Source organism: Megalobrama amblycephala, linkage group LG12 (assembly GCF_018812025.1).
Source record: "Megalobrama amblycephala isolate DHTTF-2021 linkage group LG12, ASM1881202v1, whole genome shotgun sequence".
In the NCBI taxonomy this organism is placed as follows: Eukaryota; Metazoa; Chordata; class Actinopteri; order Cypriniformes; family Xenocyprididae; genus Megalobrama; species Megalobrama amblycephala.
In genome coordinates this window covers 2,022,501-2,040,410 of record NC_063055.1, presented here as the reverse complement: position 1 = coordinate 2,040,410, position 17,910 = coordinate 2,022,501, and the positions used below count along the sequence as shown (strand labels likewise).

Below are 17,910 nucleotides of genomic sequence, written 5' to 3'. Positions count from 1 at the left end.
ATGTAATATATCTAAAATATAAAAATGTATATATTAATATAAAATGAATGTAATATATCTAAAATATTAAATTGTATATATTAATATAAAATGAATGTAATATATCTAAAATATAAAAATGCATATATTAATATAAAGTGAATTTACCAAATATAAAATGTATATATTAATATAAAATGAATCTAATACATCTAAAATATAAAAATGCATATATTAATATAAAGTGAATGTAATATATCTAAAATATAAAATTGTATATATTATTATAAAGTGAATGTAATATATCTAAAATATAAAAATGTATATATTAATATAAAGTGAATTTACCAAATATAAAATGTATATATTAATATAAAATGAATGTAATATATCTAAAATATAAAAATGCATATATTAATATAAAGTGAATGTAATATATCTAAAATATAAAATTGTATATATTAATATGAAATTAATCTAATATATCTAAAATATAAAATTGTATATATTAATATAAAGTGAATTTACCAAATATAAAATGTATATATTAATATAAAATGAATGTACTATGTCTAAAATATAAAAATGCATATATTAATAAAAAATGAATGTAATATATCTAAAATATAAAATTGAATATATTAATATAAAATGAATGTAATATATCTAAAATATAAAAATGCATATATTAATATAAAGTGAATTTACCAAATATAAAATGAATGTACTATGTCTAAAATATAAAAATGCATATATTAATATAAATTAATCTACTAAATATAAAATATAAAATTGCATATATTATTATAAAATTAATCTAATCTAAAATAAAAAAGGTATATATAAAATAAATCACTCTTTTATTTCAGAGCAAACACATATCAAAAATCATAAGAATCATCAGAAAGAAAATGTATTTATTTATTTATTTATTTTTAAATCTATATTACCCAGTCCTAATACATAGATTGACTGGTTGTCTCCAGACTGAAGCTGCTCTTGTCCTGGCTGGAGTCTCGTGTTCAGGAGGGCTGTGAAGAACCTGCTACCCACAATGCCTTGGCGAAGATCTACATAGACAGTAACAACAGTCCTGAGCGCTTCCTCCGAGAGAATCTGCACTACGACAGCGTCACCGTGGGCCGTTACTGCGAGAAGAGAGACCCGCACCTGGCCTTCGTGGCCTATGAGAGAGGCCAGTGTGACCTGGAGCTCATACAGGTTCAGATCCATCCAGCAGGAAACTCTAGTGTTCTTTATAATGTCCTTTATAATGCATAACTCTCTTGTAGGTGTGCAATGAAAACTCCTTGTTTAAAAGCGAGTCTCGGTACCTGGTGCGGCGGAAAGATCCAGATCTCTGGGCTGGGGTTTTGCTGGAGACGAACCCCTTCAGACGGCCACTGATCGATCAGGTACGAGTCCCACCTCAAACACCAGCAAACGTCGCCGGCATGTGATTATTTCTCATAGTGATGATGAGGATTGTGTGCACAGGTGGTTCAGACCGCTCTACCTGAGACGCAGGATCCGGAGGAAGTGTCTGTGACGGTGAAGGCGTTTATGACGGCAGATCTGCCCAATGAGCTCATAGAACTCCTGGAGAAGATAGTTCTGGAGAACTCCATATTTAGTGAACACAGGTCAGTCCACACAGGAAGTGACTAATGTTATGCTGGAGACAAACCGAAATTTGATGTAATGGTCACAATTAAATATATAATGAATAAAATACATAGCAAAAATATAATATACGTGTAAATTAAATATTTGTGGTTTGAGAAATACTGACAAATTCTTAATTATATTATATTATATTACATTAAATTAGATTTTTGTATTCTTCATTTGTAGGTACCTTTGAATAAACGCATCTGCTATATGAATAAATGTGAATATATTACGTTGTTATATTATGCTATGTATTTTATTATATTGAAATATGATTATTCACTTTTATTTTATGTAAGTGCTGTAAAATAAAAGCATTTGCAAAATGAATAAATGTAAATATATTATTATATTATGTTGTTGATTATAACGGACCAGTGTTTTGTTTTTTTATTTATTTTATTTTATTTTATTTTATTTTTTTATTTTTTTATTTTATTATTTTATTTTATTTTATTTTATTTTATTTTACTTTATTTTATTTTATAATGACTTTTATTCCTCATTTGTATGTGCTGTGAATAAAACATCTGCTAAATGAATACAAGTAAATATATTATTATATTATATTGTTTATTATAATGGGAACTTTTATTTTATTTTATTTTATTTTATTTTATTTTATTTTATTTTATTTTATTTTATTTTATTTTATTTTATTATGACTTTTATTCCTAATTTGTAAGTGCTATGAATAAAAGCATCTGCTAAATTAATAAATGTAAATATATTTTTATATTATATTGTTCAATATAATTGGAGCAATTTATTTTATTTTATTTTATTTTATTTTATTTTATTTTATTTTATTTTATTTTATTTTATTTTATTTTATTTTATTTTATTTTATTTTATGACTTTTATTCCTAATTTGTAAGTGCTATGAATAAAAGCATGTGCTAAATGAATACAAGTAAAAAATATATTGTTATATTATATTGTTGATTATAATGTGAGCAATATTTTATTTTATTTTATTTTATTTTATTTTATTTTATTTTATTTTATTATTTTATTTTATTTGATAATGACTTTTATTCCTCATTTGTAAGTGCTATGAATAAAAGCATCTGCTAAATTAATAAATGTAAATATATTTTTATATTATATTGTTCAGTATAATTGGAGCAATCTATTTTTATTTTATTTTATGTAAATAAGTATAATGACTTGTATTCATTTAGCAGATGCTTTTATGCAAAGCTGCTTACAAATAAGGAATACATGTAAATATTGTAATGCATATTATATTATTATATTTTGTTAACAAAATGTGTCTTTATGCATCAGAAACCTGCAGAACCTGCTGATACTGACGGCCATAAAAGCGGACCGCACGCGGGTCATGGAGTACATCAACCGTCTGGACAATTACGACGCTCCTGACATCGCTAACATCGCCATCAGCAACGAGCTGTATGAAGAGGCGTTCTCCATCTTCAAGAAGTTTGACGTCAACACCTCAGCGATACAGGTACACAGCGATACACGGTCACACAGACACACAAGCGTCTGGATTGACGTTGTGTTTGGTGTTGCGCGCAGGTTCTGATCGAGCACATCGGGAATCTGGACCGGGCGTATGAGTTTGCGGAGCGCTGCGGCGAGAGCTCGGTGTGGAGTCAGCTCGCTCAGGCTCAGCTTCAGCGGGCTCTGGTCAAAGAGGCCATCGACTCTTACATCAAAGCAGGAGAACCGTCGGCGTACATGGAGGTGGTTGATGCTGCCAGTAAAAACGGTGAGATGATCTGTCCTAAAAACACCTTAAAGCATGAAACTGAAGTTGTGACAGTCTTTTCTTCCCTATTGTGAAGTAATAATATAATATAATATAATATAATATAATATAATATAATATAATATAATATAATATCTGTTTTAATAGGTAACTGGGAGGATTTGGTGAAGTTTCTTCAAATGGCGAGAAAGAAAGCCAGAGAGTCTTACATCGAGACGGAGCTCATCTTCGCTCTGGCTAAAACAAACCGTCTCACAGAGCTGGAGGACTTTATCAACGGCCCCAACAACGCTCACATACAACAAGTACGTAACTTTACACATGCAATCTAGTGATGCACCAAAATAAAAGTTCTTCAAACAGAAAATGAGTTTTTGTTTGGAATAATTAGCCTATAAACATGATTTGAACATTATCCTGTTTCTCGGTCAGAATCTCATTAAAAATGTTATAGTAATAAGTTTTTATATATAAGTAATAATATTTATAATAATAACATACAGTATGAAAAATAAATATATAATATGTTTTCTGTAGTAATATTAAATATATTTGCATTAAATTATAATTATATTATATCAAAATTATAATATATTAAAGTATATATATATATATATTGTTGATAAATATATGATGTGTTATTATCAAATATAAAGTATTAAATACATCTCTAGTAATACATATTAACATGATCATATTTCTTGTTTATTATAAGTAATAATATCTGAATTAATAACAAACATATCAAATATATATTTATTTATATTAATTAATATTACAGTATATATTTATATTTAAATATAATAAATAAAATAAATATAATATAATAAATGTAATAAATATATAAATATAATAAATAAAATATATAATAATTTATATGTAGTAATATTAAATATATTTGCATTAAATTATAACTATATTATATCATAAAATTTTATATATATATATATATATATATATATATATATATATACACACACACACACTGTTTAAAGTAACAGTAATATCTGAATTAATAACAAACATATTCAATATTTGTTTATTAATATTACGTAATATAACAGTATATATATTTTTATTGAAAAAAAATATAATAATACATTTATCTGTTGTAATATTAAATATATGTATATTAAATTATATTATAATTATATTATATCATAAATTATAATATATTAAAGTGTATATATATATATATATATATATATATATATATATATATATATATATATATTATTAAATATAAAGTATTAAATGCATCTATAGTAACATATATAAACATTATCATATTTCTTGTTTAGCATGCCATTACACACTATTTAAATTAAAAGTAATAAGATCTGAATTAATAACAAACATATAGAATATATATCTATATTTATTAATTATTAACTTTTTATTTTAACTTCTTATTATTACCTTTTTAATTATTATTATTATTATACTATTAATTATACTATTAATTATTATTAGAGTATGTATGTATATATATATATATATAATTTTTTTTAAATGAAAAAAATATATATATATAAAACATTTATCTGTAGTAATATTACAAGTATTTACATTAATTATATTATAATTATATAATAAATTATAATAAATTAAAGTATATATATATTATATAAAATAAGACCTACATTTCTCTATCTATTATCTACATATTGTCCATCTATTATTTTATTATATCTTGAAACTCAACATTATTGTACATATATAATCACAATAGTAGAGCGTGTTTTTTTAGATCTATCAGCATCACACGTATTATCATCAGTGTGTTCAGTAACGTGTTTCTCTCTGTAGGTTGGCGAGAGGTGTTATGAAGAGTGCATGTTTGAAGCCGCCCGTCTGCTCTTTAATAACGTGTCTAATTTCGCTCGTCTGGCGTCCACGCTCGTTCACCTCGGAGAGTTTCAGGCGGCCGTTGACAGCGCGCGCAAGGCCAGCTGCACACGCACCTGGAAAGAGGTGAGACTGTCACAAAAGGATCTATAAAGTGGCGTGAAGTCTATAAAGTGTCCTCGCTGAAGTCACGATGCATCGTTTACTTTGGTGTTAGGTGTGTTTTGCGTGTGTGGATGGAGAGGAGTTCCGGTTAGCGCAGATCTCCGGCCTTCACATCGTCACTCATGCTGATGAACTGGAGGAACTCATTAACTACTATCAGGTGAACGACCTTCATCACAATCTCCGTCAGTCTTGATGATATCAGTGCTGGTTTTTTGACGTCTTCTCTCTGTCTCTCTCAGGATCGTGGGTATTTCGAGGAGCTGATCGTGCTGTTGGAGGCGGCGTTAGGGCTGGAGCGCGCTCACATGGGCATGTTCACTGAGCTGGCCATCCTCTACTCCAAATACAAACCCCAGAGGATGAGAGAACATCTGGAGCTCTTCTGGTCTCGAGTCAACATCCCTAAGGTATGTTCTCTCTTCAGTGTGAGCTGAAAAATCTGAAATGTTCTGAAAACTACATCGTGTAGCTCAAATATTAGAGCAAGATTATGGGTTTGATTCCTATGAACTGATCAAATGGAAACCTTGAATGCAATCCAAGTCACTTTGGATAAATGCATAAATTAAAAAACTTTCAAAGCAATATTTTCAAAATGCTAATTAGTATCCAGACATCACGTCAGCACATTTTTGTATTTTTTTTTTAGATTTCCTTTTTGCTTTCTTTTTTGTGATTTAATATTGCACTAGATCATTGGTTCCCAAACTGGGGTACGTGAACAAATGCTGAGTAGTTCATTTAATTCTAACTTAAAATAATATTAAAATCGAGCATGTATTTCTAACTGCCAAAATGTCGTAAATCCTGTACATTTAATCAAATTACCTCATCATTTGCAGTCAAAAATGACTGTATCCACACAAGCAGCATGCATATGATAGATTGCATGCAGTCTGCTGCCTTAAATCGCGCTAAATTACTGTCGTTCTCCACAATGCACCTTTGTAAAAGTGGGGATTCAGCACTTACTCGCATGAAGAACAAATATAGACACAGATAATGAATTAGTTTCGATTTAAGACTCAAACTTTCTTCGATACAAAAACATACTTTGTGTGAGTTCTTGTATTTAATGATGAGCAAGAATGCAGTTTTTCCCAAATATCCACAAACGTGACATTATTATACAACAGGTCAAAAAACAAAACGTACATTTTAAACACAGTACTGCCAGTATTTACTCTATTTTGCAATGAAATAATAGTTCTAACGACCACAACAGAACTACAACACACGTCTGTTTCGCGAACAATTCTGCGGCTTTGAACGAATCATGAGAGTCAATGATTCAATGATTCATTCGCAGACACTTGTTCGTTACTGAATGAATGATTCAATGACTCACTCATAAAACAGTGACTCGCTGCCACCTACTGGCGGTTTTAGTTTAATATTTAAAAGTTTTACCATTGCATATTTCTCTATTGAACATTTTTATTTAAAACCTAATTTTATAAAGTCATTCATAAAGGTAAAAATTTGCACTGGAAAATCAATTTAGGGGGCAAATATTGTCCCTTAATGGTAAAGGTGTTACATGAAAAACATTACAAATGAATAACACAGTTTTCTCTTAGTCTTATTAAGTGCAAACAAGACGTACAACCATAATCAAAGAACTCTCTCGATATTCAAAGTGCAATTAGAGACTCATTCGATCATGATTCAGAGCTGAGATGATTATAACCACACAGCCCGGCCTGAGATAGCCTTCATATTTGGAGATATTTACATGCATCAGGGAGCTGCTTTCAAAATGCGAGGTATTGAAATCGTGTTTGAATGCGCGTTCGCGTTTTACTTTCGCTTTCTATTTCACGATAGCTTACTCCGTGAATAGGGAGCAGACATTCGTCCTATGCTTTTAGGCTCTGTTGTGCAATGAATGCTCCGCCATGGTCTTGTCAGTCATCTCGTCACTCTCGTCACATGATCAGTGAACTCTGATTCCTGCTGCACTACGAACTGCTCATGTTAGATGAACTGGATTGGATCGAAGCGATTTATTCTGTTGAAGTTCTGTGGCATAACATAAAATACAAGAAATTACTTTTAACTACAACTCTGTTTTTGTTAATCGCAACGTTTGCAATGATTAAGACAATGAATTGTGTTGGGAAGTCATGATTTGTGTACTTTATGTCAGCTGTGTTTATGATTTGCTGTCCTGTGATTGGTCAGGTGTTACGAGCGGCTGAACAGGCCCATCTGTGGGCGGAGCTTGTGCTCCTGTACGATAAATACGAGGAGTATGACAACGCCATCTTGACGATGATGACACACCCTACAGACGCCTGGAGAGACGCTTCCTTCAAAGAGCTCATCAGCAAGGTGAAGCATAAAATAATCCTGCAGATCAAATAACAGAGCAACGTCACGGTCACAGGTTTGATTTCCAGGGAAGGTAAAAAATGTATAGATTGAATGAAGTCACATTGGATAAAAGTGTCCGTCAAATGCACAAACACACATTTTGATCAAATGTTAATGGAGTTCTCAGTTATGTTTCATTTACAGTAAGTCTCAGATGTTTCTCCCAATAGTTGTCATGCAGTAAGAGTCTAGAGCTGTAGAATTTGCTGAGAAATGTTTGAGTTGTTTGAAGCATGCATTGAGCTGATTGCAGTTTGAGACTCTTTTGGGGTCTTTTTAGACCCCAAACGACATTTGCTAAAATTAAAATAAATGTTCTCTTTCTCCAAATGACATGAAACTTTGTACAGTTGTTAACACTCTCTGGATCTACAAGTTAAAAAAAATTGGAGTGATATCATGTTTTTATGTTAGTGTAAAAAAAAAAAAAAGTCACTCTCAGGGTCTTTGGGGTCTCCAGAGACCCCAGGCAACTAAATGTAATTTTGTAAGAAAATAATTGTTTTTAAAAAAAACAAATGTAATTTTACTCTGTTTATTAATGTTTTTACTTCATATTTGTGCAGTTTTTGGAGGATTTATCATATTTTTTAAATTTATATAAATCAATTAGAAAATATTTTTTATACAAAAACAGCTTTTTATGTAAAATTCACTTTATAAAAGACCCACATTTCTAACTTTCATTCATGGGGATAACATGGATAATTTGACATGGTTTAGTGTGAGATTTTTGCCCATCTTTTGGAAAATGCAGTTTTAAAAGTAATTTTTTTTTTTTAAAGTAAAAAAGTAAAAAAAATTGTTTTTAAACTTTTACCAGTAGATGGCAGCAGAGCTCCACTATTTGCTATTTGACTGACTGAAAGACTCTTTTCACAAGTTTTTTTCAGTTGGATTCATATCTAAATATTATGACATCACAATTATGACAATAAACTTTTTACTTTTTTGCCCTGAAAAAATAAGTTTTTCAATAATGTTGATTTTGAGGATGAATTTTGTCCATTTTCTCATTATAATGTAACAATATTGAAAAATTTGGTTTACTGATTTACTGAATTTACTGATTTTTTTTTTTTTCAGTACAAAAAATGCTAAACTTTGACAAAAAGTAGCTTTTATTGTTATAATTGTGATTTCATAATATTTAGATATGAATCCAACTGAAAAAAAAACTTGTGAAAAGAGTCTTTCAGTCAGTCAAATAGCCAATAGTGGAGCTCTGCAGCATCTACTGGATAAAGTGATCATTTTTTACTTTTAAAACTGCATTTTCCAAAAGATGGGCAAAAATCTCACACTAAACCATGTCAAATTATCCATGTTATCCCCATGAATGAAAGTTAGAAATGTGGGTCTTTTATAAAGTGAATTATAACATAAAAAGCTGTTTTTGTATAAAAACGTATTTACATTTTTTTGTAATTTCTTTATATAAATGTAAAAAATATGATAAATCCTCCAAAAACTGCACAAATGTGGAGTAAAAACTTTTAAAAAAAAATTTGTTTAAAAAAAAATATATATTTTGTTATAAAATTACGTTTTGTTGCCTGGTGTTCCTGAGTGTACTTCCCAAACGAAGAGCGCACAAGGGCTAGAGGAGACACATCTGAGCCTTGTTTGTGTCTGTGATCTTTATCATTGTGTATTTTTCTTCTGTTCACTCGTCTCTCTCATGAAGGTGGCGAATGTGGAGCTGTATTATAAATCTCTGCAGTTTTATTTGGACTATAAACCGCTGCTTCTCAATGATCTGCTGTCTGTTCTCGCTCCTCGACTGGACCACGGTAGAGCCGTCAGCTACTTCAGCAAGGTACGTGAGTGTGTGTGTGTGTGTGTATGTGTGTGTATGTGTGTGTGTGTGTGTGTGTGTGTGTACAGTATACACACAGTAGTGGCCATAAGTGAAGTACAGCCTAGAAAAAATTGACATCTTCAACCTTTATTCAAATATTATTAAAGATTTTGTAAGCATATTGCATAGTTGTGCTTGCAGTTGATTGTTTTATTTGTGATTGTAACGCAATGAAACATGCCAAATTGTTTGCTTTTTCCTGTCAGCCTTTTGTTTTCCTATGCATTTCCTATGTAGTTTGCCTTTTTCCCCAAAAAAACATTTGTCACATAAATGTACCTTTACCAAGTTTAATGTTTTGTTCTTCCCTCATATCTAAAATATAAAAAAAATTAAATATTTTCTTCATTATGTTGGTTTAATCGAACTTGTAGAGTCATGAAATATATGTGTATGTATATGTGTGTTTGTGTATGAATGTATATACATATACATGCAGTGTTATTTTAGTATTATTTATGTTATTGAATTATTTATTAATATTTTTAATCATTAAGTTAAAAAAAGTTAAACATAAATCATTTTAATTTTAGTTTATCTTTTATCATTTTGAGCTTTTGCCATTTTTAATAGTTATTGTGTCTTTAAATATTTCTATTTTGCTTTCATTTAATTTTAATGAGTAACTTTAGTAGTATTTCAGCTTGTTTTATTTCAGTTCCTAAGGCAACATTTCTGATTTTCAAGTTTTTCATGAAATATTTTATTTTATTTTATTTCAGCTTTATTTCTGTTAACAGAACATTTCATCTTTATTTTCTGTTTATTTCTGTGTTTGCAGGTGAATCAGTTGCGGCTGGTGAAACCGTACCTCAGATCAGTGCAGATCCACAATAACAGAGCCGTGAACGAAGCGCTCAACAACCTGCTGACGGAGGAAGAGGACTATCAGGTACATGTTCTTCATCTCTTTGACATACAGCAGTGAAAATGATCTGAAGCGTGTTCCTCTGCCGTCCTCAGGGTCTGCGCGCCTCCATCGACGCGTACGATAACTTCGACTCCATCGGTTTGGCTCAGAGGCTGGAGACGCACGAGCTCATTGAGTTCAGACGCATCGCTGCGTATCTCTACAAGAGCAACCAGCGCTGGGCTCAGAGCATCCAGCTGTGCAAGAAAGACAAGCTTTACAAGGTACAAACACAGTCACACACATCACTCCCACAGGGAATTTTATATATTCATGGAAAATAATTGTGTGTGTGTGCTATTTTTATATTTCCAAATTTAATTTCAATTTTACATTTTGCTGTGTTTTTGTCATTTTATAAGTTTTAGTTTTTCATAAATATGTCTATATATTTTTTATTCACTTTTATTTCATTTGTAGCTTTAATTATTTTAGCACAGATAAATTAAATGAAAATTAGAAATGTTGCCTTGCCAACTAGCTGAAATAAAACAAGTTTAATTTTAAGCAATGCATTTTTTTATGGTTTTAATTTTAGTTTCAGTTAACTGTAATAACTATTTCTCTCTCTCTCTCAATTCAATTCAATTCCCTTTATTGGCATGACATATTTAGGTACATATTGCCAAAGCATTGCATAAAGCAAAACAAAAACAAATAAACATACAAACAAGAACATATATAAAATGCATTCATATATATATATTTATATTTCTCTCTCTCTCTCTCTCTCTCTCTCTATATATATATATACAGTACAGTCCAAAAGTTTGGAACCACTAAGATTTTTAATGTTTTTAAAAGAAGTTTCATCTGCTCACCAAGGCTACATTTATTTAATTAAAAATACAGTAAAAAACAGTAATATTGTGAAATATTAACTATTTAAATATATTTGACAAAGTAATTTATTCCTGTGATGCAAAGCTGAATTTTCAGCATCGTTACTCCAGTCTTCAGTGTCACATGATCCTTCAGAAATCATTCTAATATGATGATTTGCAGCTCAATAAACATTTATGATTATTTTCAATGTTGAAAACAGTTGTGTACTTTTTTTTCAGGATTCCTTGATGAATAGAAAGTTCAAAAGAACAGCATTTATCTGAAATACAAAGCTTCTGTAGCATTATACACTACCGTTCAAAAGTTTGGGGTCAGTAAGAATTTTTATTTTTATTTTTTGAAAAGAAATTAAAGAAAGTAATACTTTTATTCAGCAAGGATGCATTAAATCAATCAAAAGTGGCAGTAAAGACATTTATAATGTTACAAAAGATAAACACTGTTCTTTTGAACTTTCTATTCATCAAATAATCCTGAAAAAAAATATTGTACACATTAAATGTTTCTTGAGCAGCAGATCAGCATATTAGAATGATTTCTGAAGGATCATGTGACACTGAAGACTGGAGTAATGATGCTGAAAATTCAGCTTTGCATCACAGGAATAAATTACTTTGTGAAATATATTCAAATAGAAAACAGTTATTTTAAATTGTAATAATATTTCACAATATTACTGTTTTTTACTGTATTTTTAATTAAATAAATGTAGCCTTGGTGAGCAGACGAAACTTCTTTTAAAAACATTAAAAATCTTAGTGGTTCCAAACTTTTGGACTGTACTGTATGTGTATGCACATTTATACTTTTTAATTGATATTATACATAATGCTGCAAGACACTAGGTTTTATGATTATTAATTTCATTATTATTTTATTTTTATTGTTAATTATTTGTTTAGTCTTTTATATTTTATTAAATGATTTGTTAAATAATTATATTAATAATAATTTAAATAATAAATTAAATTCTATCATCCACCATCTTTTTTTGCTTTGTGACTATAGATAAATAATTTACTCAGAAATTAATATTCATTAATAATTTTTTTAATTTATTCTCATTCAAATTTGCCATTTTTTGTTGTTTGTTTTCATTAAAAAATGTTCAATTAATTTAGTGACTATTTTCCATTCTCTTCTTGCTCTTTTTGTGCTTGTAAAGGAATAATTCACACAAAAAGTATTTTTAATGTTTTTTTTTTTTTTTTTTAAATAATGTTTAATTTAAAAAAATGTGCATGCAATTTAGTGGCTTTTTTTAAATGAATAATCATGCAACTAATTTAGTGACTATTTCTGACCTTTTTTTGTAGAGGAATAATTCTATCATCATTTACTTCACTTCATGTACAGAATTTTAGGTAAAACTTCAGTATAGGGAACACACATTCACTACTAACTACAACTTTTGTCTCAATAAACTCCTTATTTACAGCTTATTAATAGTTTAGGTATTGGGATTAAGGGATGTAGAATATTCAGAATAAGGCATTAAAATGTGCTTTATAAGTACTAATATGCAAGCTAAGAAGCAGCTAGTTAAAAGTGAGAATTATTCCCTGTACTAAAGTGTTACCAAATTTTATTTAACCATAATAACCCCAGCATTTATGTCAGAACGTGACACATTTCCCTGTGTGTGTCTGTGTCAGGATGCGATGCAGTTCGCGGCCGAGTCTCAGGACGGCGCTCAGGCTCAGGATCTCTTGCGCTGGTTTGTCGAAGAGGGGAAGCGGGAGTGTTTCGCCGCGTGTCTCTTCAGCTCGTATGATCTTCTGGCTCCTGACGTGGTCTTAGAGCTGGCCTGGAGACACGGCCTCATGGATTCGGCCATGCCTTACTTCATTCAGGTGATGAGGGAGTACCTGAGCAAGGTGCGTATGAGAAACACACCGTCTCAAACCCAGATGGAACATCCTTAAGGGCTCATATACTTTTATTGTAAGTCAACTCACTGTATAACATTAGTCAAGGTGTTTTTATTACTGAACAGGTGAGTAAAGTGTTTTATTAAACAGATAAACTGCCATATGTATCTCTCTAACAGAGTTCACTGTAAAGCATTATCTACTGTGAAGCGCGTTTCATTATGGTTGTTGCTACAGTGCTCGAATTTATTTTCCATGTCTATTAATGCACAGCAAAATCTCCAGAGTTAAATCAACTCTGCTCAGAGTAAATAGTGTTAAAATAACACTAAAGCAGAGTTAAAGTTAATGAGATAATTAAGCAATTAATTAAGTGATGATTGTGCAGTAGTGATGAACACCTGCTGTTAACAAGCAGAATCACTGAAGAAAAGAGAAACAACTGACTTCAATCACAGCCTTATTAATTGCTTAATTATCTCATTAACTTTAACACTATTTAGAGAGGGACCATATGTACTCTGAGCAGAGTTGATTTAACTCTGGGGATTTTAAAGCTACAGTAACGTCTTCAGCTAGTCAGCTTTAGATCATTTCCATCTAAATATATACATTAAGCCTAGTGAATGTTTTATAAGCAGTAAGATAATTTACTCTTTTTAGTTACATATACATATTTAGTCACGCAGAGCTTCTTCAAAATATATGCAGTTCTGTTTTTTAACCACTAGAGGGTCAAATGTTACATAGTGTACCTTTAACTCATTTCTGATGCAGCTGTAAATGATCTGACTGAATGATTTTGAGTTTCCCTCCTCTACAGGTGGATGAATTAGCCAGGCAGGTGAAGGTCTCTGACCCGTTCTGTCCGTCTCTCTCTGTATTAGAAATTAGCGCATGTAGAGTACAGATGCTGCACTCTTTTATAACAGGTTCCTGAATAGTTTGCTTGATTACCCACAATGCACTGCTCTGTAGCTGTAATGAGCCTGTTTGTTTGTTTGTTTGTGTGTGTGGGTGTTTGTGAGAAAGAGGCTAATTATTATAATAAGGAGAGTTATTCAGATGGATCGCTGGAGTAGTGCGTCAGTCCTCATACAACTGTAATTTTTTACAGCTGTAACAAAGATGATCTTCCCAAACCGAATTGATTATCCATCAGTATAATATTCTGTAAGTCCGGCGGATGTCTGGTGTGTGTCTAGACTCTCTTTAAAGCTGCAGTACGTCAGTTTGACCTGCAGATGGCAACAAAGTCACTCTTAGATTTAACTTGGGAAAGCCTGACATATGAAATAATTGTCAGAAAATGTTTGTTTTTTTAAACAGAACAGTTTTTAGAGAAAATCTAAATCATGTGTTTTTGTCGAGTGTCTTATTTGATACATTTTATGGCTCATATAGTATGATATATGAATATGCAAAAAAAACCATGCAATTTGGTGCAGATGCTGATATTTATATGGACAAAAAGTTGATGACGTTTTAATAGCTTGTAATGTAAATCAGAACAGATACTTGCATAAAATGCATATAAATATCAATATCTGCCAATAATATGTCTTAGTAAGATGATATTTAAATGCTTAGTTTTATGATCAAAACTTTGTAGTTTTAAAACCTATAATTATAGATGCAAACTCCTCACCTTTTTGAGATCAAAATAGGTCACCTGTGGGATTTGCATAGATCCAATCAAGGGTATCCTGCATTGCATTTCATTATTTATTACATGAGATTTTAACCAAATGTTGATTTTTAGTCAAATGTTGCAACAATATGTTAATTTTTTTGCAAGAAAAATTTAAGTTTTGAACATTTAAGGGATTATTTTTACATTCATTTTTTATTACCCTGTAAGAAACTACAAATAAGCATGTAAAGCCAATATCTTTAGAAAAATGCCCCGCCCCGCGCAATGTTCTCACCTTTTTTCGTCCTTACCTGTTTGCATCCCTGTATAATGCAATGCAATGATGATTGAGAGATTAACAATTTGATACTCATGATTTTTAACATGATTTTTCTAAAAAAAAAATGATAAATGGATAATCAAGTTGCTTCAGTCCAGTAAGTGAAATATTACTAACAATATAATTTTTTTCTTATATTTACTTTATAAAAATCATTAAAGGGGTCCTTGATTATGATTTGACTTTTTTAACTTTAGTTAGTGTGTAATGTTGCTGTTTGAGCATAAACAACATCTGCAAAGTTACGACACTCAAAGTTCAATGCAAAGGAGATATTTTCTTTTACAGAAATCACTTTTTAAACAGCTGGTAGGGACTACAATGAGCTTCTTCCTGGGTTGGTGACATCAAAAACCTTAAAATTTACATAAACCCCGCCCCTTAGAACACGCAACAAAGGGGGCGGGGCCATGTTGGGCTGCTTTAGAGAAGAGGAAGAGTTGTTTTTGTAAATGCCGTCATTTTACGGCGGACTGCTTCACAAACGAGGGTCAATTCAACACAAAAGATGAACATGACGGCACATGCTAGTGGATGAGTTGAATCAACTCCACAGCAACTACATCAATTTATCTACTAACCATTCAGAAACGTCTAAAAGTTGTAACTTCTTCCTGAGTCTCTCCATCAGTGTCGACTCCGGTTTGAACAATGTAAGGCTGAAAACTTTCGTCATTTTGGCTGCGTGAGATTCTCCAGCTTTGTTGTTGTTGAGCTGTTAAAGCTCCGCCCTCTTCTGGAAAGGGGGCGGGAGCAGCAGCTCATTTGCATTTAAAAAAACGGCGTGTTTTGTTTCAGTATACATTGTTTCATCAGAGCAGATGGATGTCTGTTTGTTCAGTGTTTCAGATTAAGTTACTAGCAGAACTTAAATATCAGTTTTAGAAGTTTAGAACAAACACTAAGCAGAATGTTTGTGGAACATCAACAAACAAACAGAGTTTGAGTTCATTAATTTCACTGTGCTGGTATATTAGCATTTCACATATTCTAATGATCAATACATGTTAGATATGTGAGTTTCTATAAGTCATTTTATTTTTCTAACGCTTCACAGTCCATGCTGTTGTTTTGTATCAGATTTACAGAAAATCATACGTTAATGTTTTAAACAATCGTTAAGTGAATGTGAGAGTATTTTGTCATGCAGCATTTTGGCATGTCATGTGTGACATTATTGGTCATTTGCATGTAGTGATGATGATGATGATGATGCCGTAAACACATTAGAAGAAGATTCATGAAGTTCTGTCAGCTCAGGTTTATATGCGGTTGAGTGTGAAGGGCATGAACGGCTCAGACAGAGGCTGAATGGATGTGTTTGGATGAAAGGACACAGTGTGACACTTTGACAGTGATGTTTCTGCCTCTGTTACAGGTGGATAAACTGCAGGAGGCCGAGAACAAGAGAGCGTCTGAAGACGAGTCTCCTGAATCCTCCTCCATAGTCTACGGTACGTTCATCATACAGTCTGTCAACAAACTAATTTGAGAAGAACCTTGCTTTGATGAGAGTCATTTTCACTTTTATGATGCATCAATAACCGGAAACACCCGATGCTCAGATACTTGAGCTCTTCATTTGACTCTGTTTCTTAAAAATAATGATTTCATTCACAGATATCATATATATGTGAATTTATTGCTATGGATAATATTCGTTATAGGAAATATTTTAATAACTTTTAACTGTTGCTTCAAAGCCAGCTTATAATGTTTCTGGTCTCTGTCCTGCTTATTTAAATATTTAAATCATCTACACCATGTAAACATTATGTATGCATGTATGTATGTATGCCAAAGCAAATTACGTTTGTATAGGAAATTATATTTAGAAAATGTATTTATTTATGCATTTATTGATGCATTAAGCATTTATATATTTATGCATTTATTTATTGATGGATTAAGCATTTATTTATTTATTTATGCATTTATTGATGCATTAAGCATTTATTTACTTATTTATTTACTTATTTATTTATTGATACATTAAGCATTTATTTATTTATTTATGCATTTATTGATGCATTTATTTATTTATGCATTAAGCATTTATTTATTTATGCATTTTTATTTATTGATGCATTTATTTATGCGTTTATTTATGCATTAAGCATTTATTTATGCATTTATTTACTAATTTATTTATGCATTTATTGATACATTAAGCATTTATTTATTTATTTATTTATGCATTTAGCATTTATTGATGCATTTATTTATTTATGCATTAAGCATTTATTTATTTATGCATTTTTATTTATTGATGCATTTATTTATGCGTTTATTTATGCATTAAGCATTTATTTATGCATTTATTTACTAATTTATTTATGCATTTATTGATACATTAAGCATTTATTTATTTATTTATTTATGCATTTAGCATTTATTTATGCATTTATTTATGCATTTATTTATGCATTAAGCATTTATTTATTTATGCATGTATTTATTTATTTATTTATGCATTTAGCATTTATTTATGCATTTATTTATTTATGCATTTATTGATGCATTTATTTATTTATGCAGTAAGCATTTATTTATTTATGCATTTTTATTTATTGATGCATTTATTTATGCATTAAGCATTTATTTATGCATTTATTTACTTATTTATTTATGCATTTATTGATACATTAAGCATTTATTTATTTATGCAT

At 30.4% G+C, this 17,910-nt stretch overlaps 1 protein-coding gene across 4 annotated transcripts in view; it reads left to right on the top strand.

The window, feature by feature from the left end:
• Positions 1-17,910, top strand: part of cltcl1 (clathrin, heavy chain-like 1) — a 44,465-nt gene that overhangs the window by 25,107 nt on the left and 1,448 nt on the right. For 2 of the 4 annotated variants that reach the window (XM_048211403.1, XM_048211404.1), the window contains 16 exons: positions 966-1,200; positions 1,272-1,394; positions 1,477-1,622; positions 2,941-3,124; positions 3,196-3,388; positions 3,536-3,693; positions 5,198-5,362; positions 5,454-5,561; positions 5,644-5,811; positions 7,589-7,738; positions 9,468-9,599; positions 10,423-10,533; positions 10,605-10,775; positions 13,053-13,274; positions 14,092-14,118; positions 16,620-16,695. In XM_048211403.1, the coding sequence (XP_048067360.1) occupies positions 966-1,200; positions 1,272-1,394; positions 1,477-1,622; positions 2,941-3,124; positions 3,196-3,388; positions 3,536-3,693; positions 5,198-5,362; positions 5,454-5,561; positions 5,644-5,811; positions 7,589-7,738; positions 9,468-9,599; positions 10,423-10,533; positions 10,605-10,775; positions 13,053-13,274; positions 14,092-14,118; positions 16,620-16,695 (2,369 nt within the window). The remainder of the gene's footprint in view (positions 1-965; positions 1,201-1,271; positions 1,395-1,476; positions 1,623-2,940; positions 3,125-3,195; positions 3,389-3,535; positions 3,694-5,197; positions 5,363-5,453; positions 5,562-5,643; positions 5,812-7,588; positions 7,739-9,467; positions 9,600-10,422; positions 10,534-10,604; positions 10,776-13,052; positions 13,275-14,091; positions 14,119-16,619; positions 16,696-17,910) is intronic. The other 2 variants (XM_048211405.1, XM_048211406.1) reach the window with 1 other exon arrangement.